General features: G+C 37.8%; 2 protein-coding genes across 3 annotated transcripts in view; both read right to left on the bottom strand.

Annotated features, from left to right (window-relative positions):
• Window positions 1–646: 646 nt before the first annotated feature.
• LOC107596467 (cbp/p300-interacting transactivator 1-like) lies at window positions 647–4049 on the bottom strand. Its single transcript, XM_016287209.1, has 2 exons — window positions 3709–4049; window positions 647–2125 (listed from the first exon to the last, which is right to left on the bottom strand). Exon 2 carries the CDS (start codon window positions 2116–2118, stop codon window positions 1687–1689), a length of 432 nt encoding a protein of 143 aa, XP_016142695.1. The 5' UTR covers window positions 2119–2125; window positions 3709–4049; the 3' UTR covers window positions 647–1686.
• The window catches only part of hdac8 (histone deacetylase 8), a 37591-nt gene continuing 18827 nt past the window's right edge, over window positions 2070–20833 (bottom strand). The window contains exons 10-11 of one of the 2 annotated variants that reach the window (XM_016287208.1): window positions 18094–18199; window positions 2070–2158 (exon numbers count right to left, since the gene is read on the bottom strand). In XM_016287208.1, the coding sequence (XP_016142694.1) occupies window positions 2145–2158; window positions 18094–18199 (120 nt within the window). In that variant the 3' untranslated portion in view covers window positions 2070–2144. Of the gene's footprint in view, window positions 2159–8165; window positions 8310–18093; window positions 18200–20833 lie in introns of those variants that run through there. The other variant, XM_016287207.1, reaches the window with a different exon arrangement.

The following is a 20833-nucleotide window of genomic DNA, read 5'->3' as shown; positions in this document are numbered from 1 at the left end:
GGAAAAAGTCCTTGGTCATTTCAGGTTGTGAAACAGGGTTGTGTTATTAAGCAGATCTAGGGCCAGTCATCCACTGGTCACCAGACAAACCTGAACTGCCTTATCTATTCTGTAGCATGTTTGAGTCTAATGAAATGTGCATTTATATCTTGAGAAACGCATTCCAAGCATTGATTTAGTATTAAATTGAAAATGAACTGATCTGAAGAAGATATTTCTACATTAGCTAGACGGGATGGTGTGTTAAATGAAGTTGGGCACTAGATGGCAGTACTAACCAGTTAGTCATCTTTCGCTGTCTCACTGGCTAGAATTATGATTTAAAAAAAAACAAAAAAAAAAACTTTTTCCGGGTTTAGCTTTGCCAGCAATAGGTTTATATACCCCAGATAATATTAGCTTATTTGTATAATAATATATTTTAATAGTAAATAGGCTACTTAGCTTTTATATTGAGATTTTGCATTTGTTTGGTCAGCACTTAGTCACCTGAAATCATCAAGGTTTTTGTTTTGTTTTTCATTCAGTTCAAGTGTTTTTATTGGAAAGAAAAAGACAAAGACTTGTGCTTTGTAACTTTATTTTCTCACATTCAGGAACAAACTGAAAAGTACACACTTAAATATAATAAGTAATAACTCTCTTATGTAGAAAAATAAATGGATGGAAGAAAAGTGCTAAACGAAAAATCTTTGATTACGTTTCAGTAAGTCACAGATTTCAAAAACAGTAAATAAAAAAAGGAACAGAATATCTGACAAAGTCCTCTTTCTTTCAATGGACTTTGAAATGGAATGCATTTTAAGCATGTAAAATGTCTAACATATTTCTGGATTTTGGAGAAGACCTGCACAGATCTACATTACAATTAACTTGTTTTATTCTTACAGCCTACAAGACCCAAAAACAAAAAGAGAGAACAGAACTGAATTAGTCCATTTAAATTTAGAGGGGGAAAAAAAGACAGTAGGCAATACTCTTATTTTAATTAACATTGACATTTAAGTGCATGAACCAATTATCTCTAGAAAAAAACAACCTAACATAAAAATAAGGCTATCAGACCACACAGCCTGAATTGTGGGGTAAACAGACACGTCTCATTAATATATTTAACCACGGAAAACGTTCAGCCAGGTCGAGTTCCTCTGTGACCAGCGAAGCTTGCGATGACTCGGCTTCTCGAGGGAATCTCTTGAATGATGGAGGGGCTCCGCTGAGCGCACCAATTTCAAAACCACCTTCCATTACACACTTGTAATACCATCCAGCCGTTAGGCCAAATAGGGGCTGAAAGTCAGAGCAACCGGCAGCCAGCAGGCAAGGGTAGCCGAAAACCTTTGTTCTCTACTAACCATATTTGCTGTATATCTCTTCTTCCACCAACCTCACAGTGAGGTGACTTTTCAAATCCATTCCACATATCATGATGTGGATTTCATAAGGGTGTGAATGTGATTTGGAAATGTAGACAGCTTTAAGGCAGGGGGAAAGGATGGCCATTTTAGTCTGTGGCTTCTGAAAGTCTATAGCTCACATAAGAGCAAACCTACATTAGTCTGCCCTCCAAAACTGTAAATAACAGCTCTTGACAGTTAAACGTTCTCTTCATAGGCATATTTAATTGCCATTATTTGGGCACTTTGATTTTGAAGGCCGAGGGAGATTTGGTAGCACCCGAGAGGTTCAGCAGCCAGCCGGCACATCCGCGATGAAGTCAAACTCGTTCTGACCCAGCCATAGCTCTGGAAGCTCATTGGCACGGTCCAAACCCAGCTCCACCACAAGCGACATCAGAACTTCCTCATCGACCGGATCAGAATCAATGATCCCAGGTGCCTGTGAAGCCCCAGGGGTGCTGATCTGTCCTGGGCCCAGCATGGTGGCTCCGTACCCTCTACCGGGTCCGGTTGTGGCTGCAGAGGACAGATTCTGATAGTGGCTGTTGAGTTTCTGGAGCTGCATGGAGGCTATGAGATGCTGGCCGGACTGCAGGCAGAAAGGCTGGGGTTTTCCCAACACGGGGGAGCTGGGATGGAGGGCAGCAGAAGGGAAAGAAGGGCTCGTCTTGCCTGAACCAGAGTAGTGCAGGAGAGAGAGAGAGTCACGATCCTTCATGGTGGCACTAGAACGCATGAGGCTCATTAGATGGACACACCTGAAGGAAAAGAAGACGATAACATCAAAGTCTCTTCAAAACAACTTTTGTGTTCCACAGTAGAACGTTTGGAATGACGGCTGGAATACACTACATGGCTTTTAGAATCGGAACAGATTTTAAAATATTATGCATCATACATTTCTTAAAATGTTTCCAGAGTACAACTAGACATCACACACGACCGAGGCTTTCAAGTCATTGCGAACACAACAAGCTCATACAGAAATGTGTGTCTCACTGGATGACAAATGGAAACAATGCGTTTTAAAATCAGCTCAAATGATAAAACGTGTTTGATACCCTCGGACTCTACGGATTCAGTCTGAAGCTAAAAAAAACAAACATCTGTGTCCATCATACACTACACAATTTACTTCGAAATCTGTCAACTTGCACGGACTCCTTCAACCTGCAAATCTAAGGCAAAAAATCTGAAGTGTATTCCAGCCTTAAATGATTAAGACGTTTGCGTGAACTATGCCTTTAACTGAGATCACAAGGCAAGAGTTTATCAATGGATCAGAAGGGCAGCAAGTCATGTGACGTTCCAAGACTATTTGTAGAGATGAACCATTCATAATCCCTCAAATGTGGGGTTAATTATGGAGTACGTGACAGTGTCCCGTGACTCCATATCCTCCTGCGTCTCACATGCTCGCATACACCGAGGACAAGTAAAGAGGCACTTAATCATATGTGCTGCTAAACTCTCCTCAATCCCCACTTAAAGCCATTCTTTTAGGGAAAGGCATAGGCTAATTGCTGAAAGCTGGCATGCAGCTGCAATGGACCTCCAGCAACGAGCAGCACACAGGCTCATCTCAGACTTTGACAGCTGTAGTAGGGCATTCATCTCGAGATCTTTGTGTTTAGCTCATTGTATTCATTATTCATGGCCTGGGAGCAGTCACATATAACACGATGAGCTCTACAACTTAATTAGACCAAGACAAATGTAAAAAGCTAACTTTGTGGTTATCTTGCAAAGCCCAGCTTTAAAATTGGACTCTTCAAAATGTCCTGTGATAAAGCATAACGTTGATCTAGTTATATTAAATATTATTTTAAAAGTTGCCATTCAAATTGATAACCTTATTTAGTGTCAATGTTGTGTCACAATCTGTGTGGTGCAGAACAGATAACTTCTCATGTCCTACTACCACTAGTCAGGGATGTGTTGTGGGTTAGTGGTGGTGACAGGTAAATAGTCAAAGATGAAAACACTAGTTGGTGGCACTCAACTAAACACTGCTGAATTACAACCACTGACTGGATTAGACCCAAAACTGAGCGATAACCGTGTTGCGTTATAAATATCCTATTCAAGAGAGGACGTGGAATATGTAGTCAATTTTATGAACAAAAATAAGAAAAACTGTTTTTATGGACAGCTTTCTGTAGAATTGTTTTCTTGCGTCATTTAAACAACAGTAAAAGCGTTTTAATAATATAGTTTAAAAGTTATAGAAAGGTTGGAATTTACAGAATGGAAGTAAAAAAAAAAAAAAACTAAATTAACAAATTAAATTGTTTATATGATAACTTACCTTTATAGGAGAAGCGGTCAACTTGGGTTCGTGTTGCGAATCCAGTATGACTAAAGAGCAATACTTTTTTTTAAATAATTTATAGAAATGACTATATGCGTTGAGAATGTACTGCATGCAAATAAAGCCGTTGGAATAAGGTGCCGTTGTATTTGGAAAAGACAGACACGCAGTCGACTCTGGACGTGAAGTTACATCAATGTTTCCCGTCCTGTTGCAGGAGAGAGAGCACCCTCAATGAACTGTTACTGAATCAAAGGCATTAGCCTAAACACACACACTCGACGCTCTCGAGAGGGAACCGAGTCCGCTCAAAAACACTGCGTGGATCATCTGCGAAACTGGACTGTGACAAGGCGACGACTGGTGAAGTATAAGAGGACAATTGAATTACCCTACTACAGCATATGAAGCATTAGCCTACTTGACTCCGGAATTAATGTTCTGTCATCATTTACTCGCCAACAACATCTTTTTTTTATTTGGGATACTAAAGTTAAAACTGGACTGGCACCATACAGCTAGCCCGCGTTACTCCTGTGCTAATGTCTTCTGAGGCAATGTGATGTTAAAGCTTTTTTCTGAGACGAATGTTTAAGTTGAATTAACATGATAACATACATTTTGCTTTGAAGTTTTCATGGAAACTGTGAAATGTGTTTTATATGTCGTCAAATTCCTGAGTATCCATGCGATATAAATCAATATGGGCTCCGTGTGCCGGAGTGGAGTTTAATCCGTGTGTTTTTATTCACTCTTATAAAGCGCGCGGACAGGGCAGACTTATCACTATTCAGCCACACACACCTCAATCACTGGTGCCATAAGTAGGGATGGGCGATACCCTTTATTTTGTTTTCGATACGATACCGATATTTTCAAGGCAGTATCGTCGATATCAATACCGATTCGATACTTCTGCACTAAACTTTTAAATGATGTATTAAATTACTAAGAGTAAAATGAGAGTAAAACGCATTTTAAACCGTTTAATCCCACATTTTTATTAGGAATACTGAGATCAAATATAAAAAAATACAACCATCAACGTATTTCAAAATTGTTACTTTTTTGTAACATATATCACCACATTTTTATATTAGTGCTACCAGTATTACAACATTAATATTCTAACTTATTTGTAACATTTGTTTTAGTGCAATATTTTGTACTGTCATTAGGGACTGCCAGTGACCGGCTGTTTCGTGCATAAAATGCACCCTTTTTATTCTGACAGTGTATGATTTCTATTAACATTACAGAATAGAACATGATCAATATTATCTTTCAACGTTCAATTTAAATAACTGTAATTGCACAAACTATGTAGGCTACAATTTCAGTTTGTTTATTGTGAAATAACTTTGTGATTGATTAGTTCCGTCTTGCAACATTTGCGTGTCCAGATGAGCAGGAAAATAGTTCTATCCTACACAATTACAAAGGTTATTCGTCCAATTCAATGCATTTGAACGCATTATTATTATTATTTTAAATAAACAAAATCACTGGTAAATAAAACACACCTTAGTATCGATAATTTTTTTTTATCGATATCGATATATCGATACTTAGGATCGATACGCCCATCCCTAGCCATAATCGCTCACTTAATTATCTTTCATAGACACACCACAGACAGTAAAAATATCGGTGAGACGATAAGTCCTGGCCGAGTCTAAACACAATATGCTAATCAGACAACAAATGTATATGCAGCAAAGTAGGCTACTGCTGCAAAATCTATAATGAACGGACAAAAGGAGAATTTGTCATTCTTTACTGAATCAGAAATTAAACTGAACCGCATCCATACAAAAAACAGTTTCGACCGAAACCGGTGCAAGCTACGTCTAACAAAACTTGAGCTGCTCGTCTCAATGTCGATTAAAAACGGGTTTAAAGGCCGCATCTGTCATCATTCATGAAGACACTTCACATGTAGATTAGGAGGGAAGTGACGGATTGTGGGAAACGTTATGCAAATGAAGACAAAAGGTTTTGACATGCCCTTTGTTTGTCACAACTCAAGAACTAATGTCATAAAGGACACTTTTGTATAGAATCCTTCATTTCAGTCCAGTGCTGCCGACAAAAACTCTGTATAAACTAGTGCTGTCAAACGATTAATCGCATCCAAAATAAAAGTTTTTGTTTATATTGTGCGTGTACTGTGTACATTTATTATGTATATATAAATACACACACGTTATGTTTATACATTTAAAATATTGGTTACACTTTACTTGAAGGGGTGTGCATAAGACTGACATGACACCTTCATAATCATGACATGACACATGTCATGAATATGAAGGGTTTTTATGCATGTTTATGACAACTGTCATTAAGTGTCATTCGCTCAGTTATGTAATTTTTAATGCAAAGATGACATTGTTTGAGATGTCTTTGTTATGGGCTATGGTTAGGGGTAAGGGTAGGGGTAGGGTTAGGTTAGGGTTAGGTCAAATAATGTCATATTTGCATTAAAAATTACATAACTGAGCAAATGACACTTAATGACAGTTGTCATAAACATGCATAAAACCTCCTTCATATTCATGACATGTGTAATGTCATGATTATGAAGGTGTCATGTCAGTCTTATGCACACCCCTTCAAGTAAAGTGTTACCAAAATATTTATATGCAATATCAATTATATTAATATAAATATATACATAGAAATATTCTCAAAATGTATACTGTATGTGTGTGTTTACTATTTATATATACATAATAAATATATACAGTATACACATTATGTAAACAAAAAAAAACATTTATTTTGGATGCGATTAATTGCGATTAATAATCTGACAGCACTAGTATAAATCTGTTTGTGATCAACAGAGTGAAGATCAGTCAGAGAGAAAGGTTGAACACGTCGTCAGGGAAGACAGACAAACACTTTGCATAAAATTCGTTGGGATGTCAAACATAGACTATCACTAGATGAGCAGGTGCCAATAGAAACTTATACTAGTCCAGGTACGAGATGATCAACAACTTTGCGGTTTAGGGGGACAAATAACCTGCTTGAACACTTTGAGTCTACAGGACTAAATCTTTCTCTTAAACAATTCCTCAGAAAACATTTTTTCAAGGTTATATATAGTTTTTCAGACATTATTTAAAGGGAAAAAAAGTACATTTACAGGGACTAATATTTACTTTCCTCCCCATTTTTTCAAAATATGTTATGAATTTTACTTTAAAAATTAAAACATCATTGCAGGATAGCTGTATTCCAGTCATTTTGTATATTGCATTTTAATGAATTTGAATAGCCTAATCAATCTGGACAGAAAAGTAAATAAATAAAATTGGTATCATGTTATTTTGACTCAAAATACAGAACAAAATACAGCTGCAAGTATTCAATATGCATATTTTAGTCTATTAAAGCTTGAAATGAAACAGTATACTAGAGTGTCAGTACTCTAGTACCCCCCCCCCATTCCTTATTTATTTAGTCTTTCAAAAGCAACCTGCTGCAGAAAGCACAGAGGAAAAATCAAAAGCAGGATCATGAAGTATTGAGCAGACTGTTTGGTTCTACACGCATTAGGGTTTTAATAGGGTGAGCCGCAGAAAATCAGTCCCATCTCTGTTTAATTCTGCAAGTTTTACAGCGCTCTTTTGGTAGCATGGATCAGTTTATTGGGCTAAAATGCAATAAGCCTCATCTCTCAAAGCTAATAAAGGACTTAATGAATCACACTTGGTGTGCCGTTCAGGGAAACCTCTGCAACCAAAAAATATATAAAGATCATGCTGAAAAGAATAGGACTTCCACATGTGGCAGCCCCCAGTGAAACACAAGGACAACACTCTCTGGAAGAAAAAGCCACACAGTTTCTTTTTTGTATTTTAATATATAACAGAAAAGCAGTTTTACAAAAAAAATTAAAAGTTGACAGACAGCTTGAAAACATTTGCAATTTTTGACTCACTCATCAAGCACAAGAAAATAAACATTGTGGTAAAAAGCCTGCCATAGGCAACATAAAACAGTTCATGAAGCCAACATGACTTGGAATTTGGTCAGTCAGCCCATTCAATTTCACTTATCCAGTCCATAACGGGACAAGATATTGCAGTTAAAAGTTATAAAAGATGGTTTCATTAAGAGGGTGAAGCCAAACCGTAAAGATCTGAGTGACTTGCCATGTAAACCATGGTTAGACATATTTCTGGGATGCATCTTTGACAAGACTCTTTCAACCCTTTGACAATATCTCATTTTCAAATGATCCCATATAGTTAAAAAAACAAAGAGTGACACAAAAACGTGTTTTTTGTGACATACTGCACCCACAACATATTGCATTCACGCTTTACATTTCATCCGAAAATGGCTTTGGATTTCTGTAAAAAAGTACACCCCTTAAATGTTTGCCCCAGATCCAACATTGACTAAAACCGTTCAAACCGGCCCATCTCTGCATTTTAAAAAAATGTTCCCTGGAAACATTCAAGTAGTGTATTCCAAGCTCCCCTCTGGCGATGGCTCCGACATACTGTCTTCATTAGAGGAGCAGGGCCTGATTTGGAAACATGAGCTGGGAGCCCACTGCTAAACTACATTCTTCAGATTCCCTGTAAACAAGCAGGGGAGGAGATAGAGAGGGGTAAAGACAATTCTTAAAAATGGGTCAAAATGAATTACAGAAAACATATTGAGCAATATTAATACAGTGATGGAGACATTTGGTGTAATGAATGTAACTGTGAAAGATTTACAGATGAAATCAGTGCTGACAAACCTAAAGATCTACAAAAACCTGAGGTGTCCACCTGAACAAGAACCTACCACACTTTAATGTCACAATGACACAAACTGAAACAAAGAAAAGATGATTCAAACCTGGGGGCGGGGGTTGGGTGGGACAAGCAATTCAAATATTTCTACGTCTAAATCAATTTGCATGGATTTACAAACCGCAATTTGCATTGGAATTGTGCCTGCCATTCACACTAACACTATACAGTTGAGCTGAAAAAGGACGTCCCATTTGTTCTCAGCCAGCTGGGTGTTTTGATAACATTATGGTTGGCTAATGAATTTGAATGTAAGGCACTAAAGGAAATCCTGGTTTAAAAAGAGGAATCGACAGGAAACCATAATATACAAAGCCATCTTTATAATCATTAAAAAAAAAACCTCACAGTTTGTCCAGAAATGTAGATGAAGTCATGACTGTGGAGAAAAAGCGTTCCCTCATTTTCAGGGATTTAATCGGAAGCCATACATTTACAGTGACATTTTAACACTATTTTTAAACACAAGTTCTTTGGACTTTGAAGGTTGCGGTTCCGAAGCCCTTGGAACTAATTACCTTCAATTCTCATTTGAAATGAGCAAGCTTTTCCTTTCCTAAAACTCAAGTGGTTTCACATCAAGGAAGCCCATAAATGTTTATGAATCTATTTACATGTAGAATTCAGCAGATGTCTGATGATCTCCCGTCTTCATCTTTTCGGCCTACATATGCATGCTCTTTTCAAATATGGATTGTTTTCAGGGATGGAATCAACAAAAATGTCCAGTTTGTATGCAGTCGGCTACAATATGCACAAACAATACGGTCTCTATTAACACCCACTGTTTAAAATTATATGGCTTTATCGATAAACTGCAGTATTTGCTGATCAGAACCACTGAAAACAACCATGTATGGTGTTTACTCGTTTTTGTCTCTTTTTCTCTCAGCATTTTATAACGCAAGGCTGAGTGTCGTAAATGTTACCCAGATGTGCTTGGAAACTCCGGTAATGTGTAACAACTGCAAGCCTCTCTATTACCTGGATTAATCAATCGCAGTTCTTCACAGAGAAATGGTTGTGCATATGGTCAGAACAGCGAAAGTTTGGGAGGGTCAGGCAAACAGACTTCAGGTAACTCTAATCAAACAGGTCGGCATTTGTCTTACATTTGCTTCCCTCATCTGCACAATTTCCCTTCCCTCATAAACACGGCGCTTATGTTATATACATCCAACCACTGAGCACAACAGAAAAATCCTAATTAAAGAGTTTAATTGATGTGAGCTGTTCAGCTGAGGCACATGGGGCTGTGCGAGCTTGTTGAAAAACGATACAGGAGTCTTTAGAAAACCCTGCACTTCAGTGGTGTAATTTAGTGCCTAATAAAACCTCATCACAAACAATTACTTCCTCCAAGTTCAAATTGGGATCTGTAATATTTTCTAATGTTTTAAAAGAAGTTTCTTCTGCTCAGCAAGGCTGCTTCCATTTCAAAAACACATGCCTGATTCAAGAAGGGGGTCTGATGGCCAAAAAATATAATTCTACTAACTTATTCATTTTAAGTTAAATTGTGCTTTGTTGGTATAATGTCTGCTAGAATGTTAAAAAATGTTCAAGACAAAATAGTAAAAAGCACATTTTGGCTATTTCATTTATGCAATGGTGAAAAAAATGGGCAAAATACATGGGGGGGAAAAAACTCGAAAAACCGTGTTCGGTATTCCGCCTTCAGCTTTCAGCCCAGTGTTTCATTTTTGTTCGGTTTCGGCCACAAATTTCCATTTTGGTGCATCCATAATATACAGTATATACAAATAGACTGAAAGGTTTATTTAATCCATTTGTTTTAATGAATAATTTCTGATACATTATCTGAAACTTTGCAGTGTTATTTTTTAATTAAGATAAAAGAAATGCTTTATATTTTAATATATTTTAAATGGTAATTTATTTATCATTTATTAATTTATTACAATATTTTAATTGTAATTTGTTTTTATTTTAATGTATTTATTAATCATCCAATTGATTAAATTCTTATTTATTTAGTCATCACAGTGTCACATCATTTATCAGAAACCATTCAAATTGGTTGATTTGGTGCTCAAGAAACATTTTTCCATTATTATCAATGTTGAAAATGGAATGTGCTGCTTAAAATTGTTGCGGAAACCATGATACTAATTGTTTAATGATTCTTTGCTGAATATAAAGTTCAAAATAACAGCATTTATTTAAAATACACTTTTTTGTAACATAAAAGCATGTCAATTTTGATCAATTAAATGCATCCTTACTGAATTAAGCTATTACTTTCTTCAAGGGGGGAAAAAAAATCTTCCTGACCCTAAACTTTTGAACTGTTGTAATTCACAAACTTGTCTTTGTACTTGTTCGATTTCAGGAACATACTCTGGATACCTTGCGTAAGATGTGCCACGTACAAGTAAAATTACAGACAGATAATTGCTCCATCAAAACACATTTTAAACTAAAACTACCCAAAAACAATTATATCTGAGGGATAGTTAGAGGTTTTACATAGCGCATTTAACATACCACACGTAAATCCTGTGTTTCAACATGGCAGAACAGATGCCACTGAAAAGTCATACATGCCTATATAAACACACTGGTTAACCTAAAGAAGCCATACAGAATCTAAGTACAGGAGTTTGTCAGTTCTCATAAAACTAAAGATGTGATGTGTTGCGTGCAGCACAGGACACTTAACGTGGGTCCACAAGCTGACCTCTGTACACTATTTCACTCACTATGACCCTCTGTAAGCAGAAGGTCCTAAAAGCCAAACTGATCTGGAATCTGTGCCCATGTGTGATAGCTTTGCATATATAGCAGGCTTATATAGCAGTCTTAAGAGATGGGTGGAAACCCTAAAATGGAAGTTGAGCAGTCTGCGCCTTAAGCCCTTTTTAATTAGTTCCTAGGTCTGTGGGACAGAGCAAACACGTAGCACATGCTACCCATGCCACATGGGCACACAAAATAAGCATGTATGTGCATATTTGTCATGTACTGTTTAAGGAATAGGCAAAACTCTCTCTAGAAGTAAGGGTAATTCTCGTTTATGAATATATCTTCTGAAAAATGTATAAAAAATCTATTATTTTGTAATATGTGAATAAAATGTGTTTTCATACAAAGGCAACCTTTCCCTGCACCATAGCTCTTAAATCTCTTTTGAGCTTAAGGTATAGTCACATTAGCCACATTTCAGTAAAATTTCACAAGAAAAAAGCTCCACTGTCTATTACATATAGTGTAATGATGCATGAAGCATCACTCCAAGCAAAGTCAATTTCAAACTAAGCAGCCTTTTTTGGGGGGCGAATTCATGAGACCCTCTCATACAAGTGAAATCAACATGGGGAACTTTTTTGCCCTCACAAGAAACTCCTAATCACACAGATTCCCATTTAAATGACTGGGTAGCAACATGCCCAGTCAAAATGCACCCCAAATTTGAGAGCTATAGGGAAGGGGAATATTTTCAGCAGTTAACAAATTCAAATTTGGTCTGTTTATACAGTTGTACTCCAATTACTATGCATACATGCTGGATAAAGCTGATCCACAATCACATTATCTAGGTCTGTTAAGGTCATTGCACACTTGAGTCCGCTTTTTTCGCACGTTAAAAAGTAAATACGACTAGGGCTGGGTATCGAGTTCGATACTTTTTAGGCACCGACGCATTTGTTTTAAAATGAAAACGATCCTCGTAAAACTGGCGTTTCCACTGCGTTTCAAGCCGGCTTTCCACTATCGCCGACAAACGACAGACTAATTTCCAATGGAGAGTAGCGCGGGAACTGTGTGGAGTTCCAATCATATGCAGATGTCCGTTCATACTACACGACCGAAAGCGCGTGTTATGTGACCATTCATGCATACTGTAGCATCATGCTACATAAGACAATAAATAAGATTTATATTCCTCTTTTACTCAAAACTCACTTTAAACCACCATCAAGTGTTTGTAATAACTTCCGATTTCCGTCTAATGTGTGTTTTGGCCATGTAATGTTGCTGAAATTAAATATGTTATTACCTCTGAATCGGAGTCAGAGCAGCGATCATGGAAGAGAGAACACAGGCAGACAGCGCTGGAAGCTGCTAATGCTCATCAGTAAATCAGTGGAAAATAAATAGAAATGATTCTGTCTGAGCTATGCGTTTTAAAAACGAACACGCACTAGTGTAAATGTAGCCTAACAAATGTGTAAACTGAAGACTATTTGAGCTTTATTAAAACTATTTTGCACTGATTTATTGTGTTGGTTACATTTTGTTCCTTTGTGCGTCTCAGGAGATGAGTGTTTGAGTTAGTATAAACATCAACAAGCTGAAAAATAAAACCAAAGTTTTTTTTTTTTAGGTAATGCAATCTTGTTAAAATGGATTTCATAAAATTGGTATCGAAAAAAGTATTGTTCAGGAACCGGTATCGAAGCCAAGGTATGGGTATCGATATGGAAATTTTTTTTAACGATACCCAGCCCTAAATACGACTTCATGTTGTGTCAATCATGTTTACACGCTGCCTCCGAAACCTTCGTCCGTCATAAAAAAAATTCGGATCAGGTTTGATTTTCTGCGTTTTCGCATCCGTAGCAAGCATTTTGATAGGAAAGGATGACGAATATGAAAAAATCAACAACAACAAAAAACGCATACGAAAATTTCGGACTCAATGTGCAAGGACCTTTAGTCTGACATCACAAAAAATGGACTATGTCAGTCAGACGAATGCCTATATGTGATATTTTACTGAAAACTGAAAATGAAACTTTTAAAGCATTAACATGTTAACATCCTTAAGGCCCAAGTATACTTCATATGTTCTATGTATACATTCATTTTCCACATTTTTCTCAAGCAACTTTCTATTAATCATATCACAGGACATTCTGCTAAGCCTCTTCTGTAGTATTTCACACACAAAAAAAAGATAAATGAGTTTGGAATGATATGAGGGTGTCTAAATTTTAAATGTGTAAAGCAACAGATGGCTATAACACACTACACAACTTTTGCCCAGATTTTTGCCTCAATTTACAGTCTGGACATTTTGATACTAGTTGACGAAAGTAGTTTTAAAATCTGTTCAGATTGTAAAAGTCATGTAGTGTATTCCAGCCTTAAGTTGAAGTGAAGGTCAGAAATGTTGTCAGACTGTACTGACTGTTTCCTTGTACAATGAGGTGGTGACCTCTGAGGGACCTTTAGGTTAGCAGCAAAGATGCCTGTTCTCAAGAAGAGTAAGTGGAGAAGACGTTAAGCAGAGCAGGGGCCGGAGCGAGAGATCAATAAGATGTAAATGGGGAGAGAAATGTTTAGTTGTAATTGAAACGCCACTAATAGACTGAAGCTAAGATGGAGCAGATGTGACTGTCTGTTTCTTCAGCTTGTTCATGAGTATTTTAACTCATGGGCTGTACAAAAGTCAAGGGTGGTTAAACAGGTCAACTGCATCCCATAAGGAGTGAGGTGATAAGAACCGGAGACCACAAACTGCCACTCTTGTCTCTCTCATAAACACCAGTGGTTAAGAGGGATGAACACTCATTTCTTTAAACAGATAGTTCACACAAAGATGAACATTCCGTTTTTATTTATTCATGACTCACAAAAAAAGATTTTATCCATACTATGGAAGTCCAGTGTTGTTTTGGACCGCTTTGACTGTATGGCCAAAACAGTTAACAAATTTTTCTTTTTGGGTGAACTACTCGTTTAATTTGCATTATTTGAAATAAAGCTGATATAAAATAACATTATATAAAAACTTAAATTAGAAATGTTGCCTTGGCAACTACTTAAAATAAAATATTTTATAAGTCCTATAAATAAGTACTAAATCAAGTACTGAAATGACAAATTAAACAATTTAAATAGAAAAAAAAGAACAATGACAAAAGCACAACATTACTTAAATCCAAATTATGAATCTGAATCTAAATCTTGAGAAGCACAGCATTTTTATGTTAAAGAATGTAATAGTAATGGTAATATATTTGACCCTGGACCCCAAAACCAGTCATAAGTAGAGATTCCAGATTTTCAAATAGTTGTATCTCGGCCAAATATTGTCCTATCCCAACAAACCATACATCAGTGGAAAGCTTATTTATTCGGCTTTCGGGTGATTTATAAACCTAAATTTAAAAAAATTGACCCTTATGACTGGTTTTGTGGTGTAGGACAAACATGATCTAACAATGATCTACAAACCTGTAATGACATGAAGATTTTTCATTTTTAGGTGAGCAATCTCCCTAAAGTTTGTTAATGTAATATCAGTTACTTTTATGCAAGTATTTTTCTAATGAGCTACTTTAAAGGAGGCATATTATGCCCCTTTTTACAATATGTAATATAAGTCTCTGGTGTCCCCAGGATGTGTCTGTGAAATTTCAGCTCAAAATACTCCACAGATCATTTTGAAAATGCCTATTTTGAGTGGAAGCAGAAAGACGTTGTTTTTCAGGCCTGTCTCTTTAAATGCAAATGAGCTGCTGTTCCCCACCCCCTTTTCCAGAATAGAGCTGCACCATTACAGCTCGGACCTGCTAAAAAACATCTGTTTTGGTTCTGATTATCATGTTTATCGCGCTGAAATCATGTGTTTTAAACCATATGAGTTTAAACTTCTGATATACGGTTTTCTGAGCGCACACATCTGAAGCACACGGACAGAAAGGGGCTGTCACAGCATGTGAGTACTAAACTAAGTTCTCATTCACACACAAGTTTACATTAAAAACACACGAGTTCCAAAAACAGTCGGTTATTTCTGTCAAGGTAAACAGCTGGGAAATAAATCGCTTGTTTATTTTAGATCTGTGTGGCAGCAGCAATATACAGTAGCCTAAATAAATCAATAAATCCACTGCTCTGTTGTCTCCTCTGAGGCTGGGACTGTAAATAGTGTTCTGTGCTCGTCTGTGCAGCCAAAGACAGAACAGTTAGCATGTTTTGCTCAAACTTTCACCATGGCATTAGAGCAGGTACACCGTTGTCGCTTGCGAAATCAAAATTATGGTGCCTTGAGTGGAAGTTTACAGATTAAAGGGGCGGTAATATTATAATGAGATCCCTTTGCCACGTCACCAAAGGAGCGAAATCAGATGCGCTCATTTTCTCAGACGCTTGTAGAAAAAAACTTCCCAAAACAAAGTTACTGGGTTAATCTTTTTCACGTTTCCTTGGTTGGTAAATGCACCGGGGACCTGATTATAGCACTTAAAACCTGGAAAAGTCTGATTTTCATGATATGCCACCTTTAAAGGGATAGTTCACCTTCAGTTGCTGGTCCCCATTGACTTGCATAGTGTTTTTTTCCCCCATACTATGGAAGTCAATGGGGACCAGCAACTGAAGGTGAACTATCCCTTTAACTTTACTTGAGTCAATAAATATCCACAAATGTATCGTTACTTTTACTTACAGTAAATATGACAATATGGTATTTTAAACAACAACACGAAAATAATACAGCACCACACTATGAGTAAAGTGAAGGACTTTGTGAGACTTAGGTTGGCTTCTCTAAATCACATTTGTTCTTACACACAAACAATGCCCAGGTGTTAATATTCGGAACACTGCTTTTCCTTTTTCGCTGCCAGGTTTTGCCCATTCACACAGATGTTAGAATAAGCTCAAAAGGAAAAAATCTTGATTTTATTACATCCAAGGGGCATCTGAAATGTTCTCAGCATAGCTTTGAAACATGTTTCGAGTCTTAAAGGGGTCATATGATGCGATTTAAATTTTTCCTTTCTCTTTGGAGTGTTACAAGCTCTTGGTGCATAAAGAAGATCTGTAAAGTTGCAAAGACTAAAGTCTCAAATCCAAAGAGATATTCTTTATAAAAGTTAAGAGTCAGCCAGGCTCGTTCTAACATGCCCCCACATATCTACATCACTATGTGGGAAGATTTGCATAACGCCGCCCAAATGTTCACGCAAAGAAAGAAGGCGTAACTTTTATTCTCACTGTAGTATTGTTGTTGCTGGCGCCATGTTGTGAATGCGCTGTGTCATTCGTTGTGAAAGCTAAACTACTTTGTTTGGTCTTCCAAAAGAGGACGATATCTGCTTCGTCATGCCTAGAGCTGATCCGTGCTGGTTGCTGAGGAAATACTACAACTTTGCGCTGTGGATCGCCGGATCGGCTTTCACCGTGGACGAAGCGGAGTCCAGCCCAGGGTCGTCACATGTGGTTGCCGCAAGCCCTCCGGACGCTCCTTCGTCGAATCCGCCGCCTCTGCTCACTCAGCCCGCCGGCCGTTCCTCACTTTATCCCCCGGCCTCTCCTCACTCAAGGCTGCCGTGTGATGCTGTGTTTCGTAGTGAAAGCGAAACTACTCTGTTTGGCCTTCCAAAAATGGACACGACTATAAATCAGTGGTTAAGTTGTTTTTACAACACTGTTCCAGAACACTTCAACCCAAATATTCAGATGTGTGCAGCACATATGGAGGACTGTTTCCTGATCCTGCAACGCAAAGCGTAAAAAGAAAGTACAAGTCATTATAATCCATAATTATGTCCCCACTGAATGCAACGAATGCCTCGTTTATAATGGGTTTTCATATTTTTGAATCATCGCTCCGGCCTGACAGGGCACCATCACAATGTGGTAAGGGGCGTAACATTTCCGTCACACGCTTGAGGTATTCGGCTAATCACAATGCACTGGATAGCTGGCCAATCACAGCACACCTCGCTTTTTCAGACCGATGAGCTTTGTAAAAATCGACGCGTTTCAGAAAGGCGGGGAATAGAGGAGAAACAATAATGTACAGTATGTTTAAAATAATGTGTTTTTTAACCTTAAACCGCATAAACACATTTCATTACACCAAATAATGTTCTTTTTAGCAGCATCATATGACCCTTTTAAGACTATTGTCCATGGAGAAGGTGAAAAGGCAAGCGTTTGCTGAAACCTCAAATAAACACACACACAAGTGAGTTCATGGACAATTGCAGCCATACAAATACACAAAAGTTCTGACATATAAGAAGAACATAAAAACAAAACCTTGAGTCAAAGGAACAAACCAGACACTTTGTCAAGAAACATCTCATAAATGTGTGGATAAGTGCGTGTCTGGGGCCCTGCACGTACATGTGCAAATGTTCCTAGTTTAGCCTGTTCTCATTCCAGCCGCTCTCTTGAGACTTCAGCTTCAAGTTTCTAAGAATGCTTTGCTTATTTGTTTACTGATGACCGGGAACATCAAACAGACATGTTTCTCTTTTCTACAGCTGAGGAGAGCCTGTCACAGGGGACAACTGTGGTTGGTTTAAAGGTCTCCCTGGTCACTGGAGGGGGGTGGGACACAAAGTTCTTGAGGAGGCTGGAGGGACAGCTGGATGAACGAATGACTGACACGCCATCCTACCCATCATCAACGGTTTTCCAAATAAACAGACCATTACTTTAAATATTTTAACCAGCTTTGAAATGGACAAAAGTATTTCCATCTGTTGAATGCTATTGGATTAAGTGTGGAGAAAGGGTGATATTCAGGGTTGGTGTTTGTGTTTGGTGAGTTTCTGGCTGTTGTCATGGTTAGTACCTTTGATGGTGCTGATGACCCGCTCCAGATGCTGGCTCTCGTTGCGGTCGGGTCGGCAGCTCGGGCTGATCTCCAGGGAATAATCTGGGCCGTATTCGGTGAAGTACTGGATTAGAGATAAGCAAAACATACTTAAAGTCACCATCACTTAAAATGACAATTCTTTACTGAAGCGTTTATTATAAATTATTTATTTGTGCACTTATTTTTGTCCAAATCCATGAAACACAAATGAAGATATTTTTTTTAAAAAAAGTTTTTTTTTTGTCCATACAATAAAATCATAGGGGTTATTTTTCACCACACTCTCACAGTTGAAATGTTCTTCAAAAGTCTTATTTTACTACATGTTTGGATTATGGGTTTGAGATAACATGAGGGCAAGTGTATGATGACAATGTTTATTTTTGGGCAAACTATCCATTTAATTAAACATTATGTGTATGTTACTCACACATCTTAAGGAAGTGCAAATGACCAGCATGGCGGCAAACCAACATTTCTCCAGCTAGAACAGATATCTGCTAAAAACTGTTTCACTAATGACCTTTTAATGTGATTAAGTTTCCTTCAATAAAATAAGTCCTGTTTTGGCGAGTTTTTCTCATCTAGGAAGCAGCATTTACTTAAGTAAATCTGGGAAGGTTTAGTCATACTTCCACTTTCTTCCAAACACACACACACACACACACACACATATACATCAGCTTGCTGGATAGCTGTGCTCAGTCTATCACAGTGTTCTGACCCTTGGATTGAGAAGGCAAGCCAAAAAAACAGTTAAAGTTTCCCCTATCATGAACTGCATCTGAAATACAATTAGCGATGCATTATGATTTTGAAATGGAAACTATATGGACTGGCCAAAAAGACAGCCAGGCATTCAAAAATTGGATAGAGATCAGATTTGGTTGTATGTTTGTTACATGCATTAGCTCAACTCTGCTTTCAATTACTTGTCTCTTGTCTATCCGGCTTACCTCCAGTCCCAGTGTGCTCCAACATGTTAGGGATTATTCAACCTATGAATCTGTGAATGTGTGCAGTCTCACATGTTTTTATGCACACACCTAAGTAATGTGGAAACAGGATGCACTTGGACAATGATTTTTGCACACGATTAGTTTGATTATGCTGTTAGTAAGCATTCACACACACGGGACACCACAGCATGCCACTTGTTTTCCCATGAACTCAACTTTTCCCAAGCAGGCTAATCTGAAACAGCACTGTCCACAGCTCTGTTGATTATTTGGTTTGGACCACACTAAGATCAGGTTGAAACTCTCTTTATTTAAAGGGTTACTTCACCCAAAAATAAAAATTCTGTCATCAGTTACTCATGTTGTTCCGAACCCATAGGACTTGTTTATCTTCAAAACACAAATAAAGATATTTTAAATGAAGCCTGAGAGATTACTGTCACTCCATTAAAAGTCCATTCCACCATATCTCTGATGTGCATAAAAATATAGAGAACATCATCCATTTGAACTGATGCCACAACATTTTATTTTGGGTGAACTATCCCTTTAACTTTTGCCATGATTGAGAACAATTTACTTGTTTCAAAAATAGATGACAAACAAAGTTAAGTCAGATAAAATTAGACAATACAGAATAAGGTAACAGGGCAGACTCAGAAAAAAAAAACAATCATGATCCACTGTCAGAGTCAAAATATGACCCAACACTTCATTGTCTCTTAGTGTCCCATCATAAAGGTGAGTTTAGGTTTCATCTCCTGACCTTTTGAACTTTGACCCTTAACTATCAACACCACCCAGCATCCATTATGGACTTCCCCAAAGCTCATTTCCAGCATTTATTCCACTCCGGAATTCTGGGAGCCAGCTACTTCCCAGACGCAACGGCACAAAAATTCCCACCCACAGAAGAAGATACAGAGGCCACACTAATTGTTACTGTTGTGGTGGCACAAGTTTTCTTCCAGATGAATGTGATTGGAGGGGTTAAGGAACACCTGAAGACCTGTTGTCTCCTCTGCTCAAAATTCATAGTTGACAAAAGCTTTATGAAATCATAAGCTCTCAAAACATTCCCTAAATCACTGAACACAGTGTTTTTATTATCATCTTAAGTCAATAACATGGGCGGACAAACAGCATCTACTGTCTAAAACGCTTCCCTTCTAGATTGATCAGTACGTGTGGGCGGTAATGAGCCAAACCCGTGCTGGCAGTCTGTCTGTCTCGCACTTTACAGTGAAGTACCAGACCTGGTTCAAAGGGCAAAACTACAGACAATGCAAGCATAACACTCCTGGCACTCACAACATCCTGTTGAACTTGCTGTGAAAAAGCTGGCAGCCAATGAGAACTTTGTACGTGCATCAAAAAAATTATTTAAAATGTTGAATGAAGAAACTATACCAGTTGAACTGTGACGGTGGACTACCCTGCTGTGCATTATGGGTCAATACAAATCAATTTGCAAGGCAACTTGCCCATCTAAAATGGCTCCACATTCACACATCTTAACTATCCTCAATCCATACTCAGGTTCTCTAAAAGGTCTGTGCTGTCTCTTCCTGTTATGCCTGGTGGGGTCTTCACCCCCTCCTCAAGTTATTCAGACCTTACAATCCCTTTAGCACTGTTTGACTAGCGTAACCACAGCTGTCATCTTGAGATTGTATTCATGTTAGCTGTCTGAGCTCATTAATGAACGAAATACCTGTAAACTCTTAAGTGGCTAAGTGTTTGAGATCATGGATGGA

The sequence above is a fragment of the Sinocyclocheilus grahami genome, unplaced genomic scaffold (assembly GCF_001515645.1).
Source record: "Sinocyclocheilus grahami isolate Dianchi unplaced genomic scaffold, SAMN03320097.WGS_v1.1 scaffold219.1, whole genome shotgun sequence".
In the NCBI taxonomy this organism is placed as follows: domain Eukaryota; kingdom Metazoa; phylum Chordata; class Actinopteri; order Cypriniformes; family Cyprinidae; genus Sinocyclocheilus; species Sinocyclocheilus grahami.
This window is presented reverse-complemented; position numbering and strand designations above follow the sequence as displayed.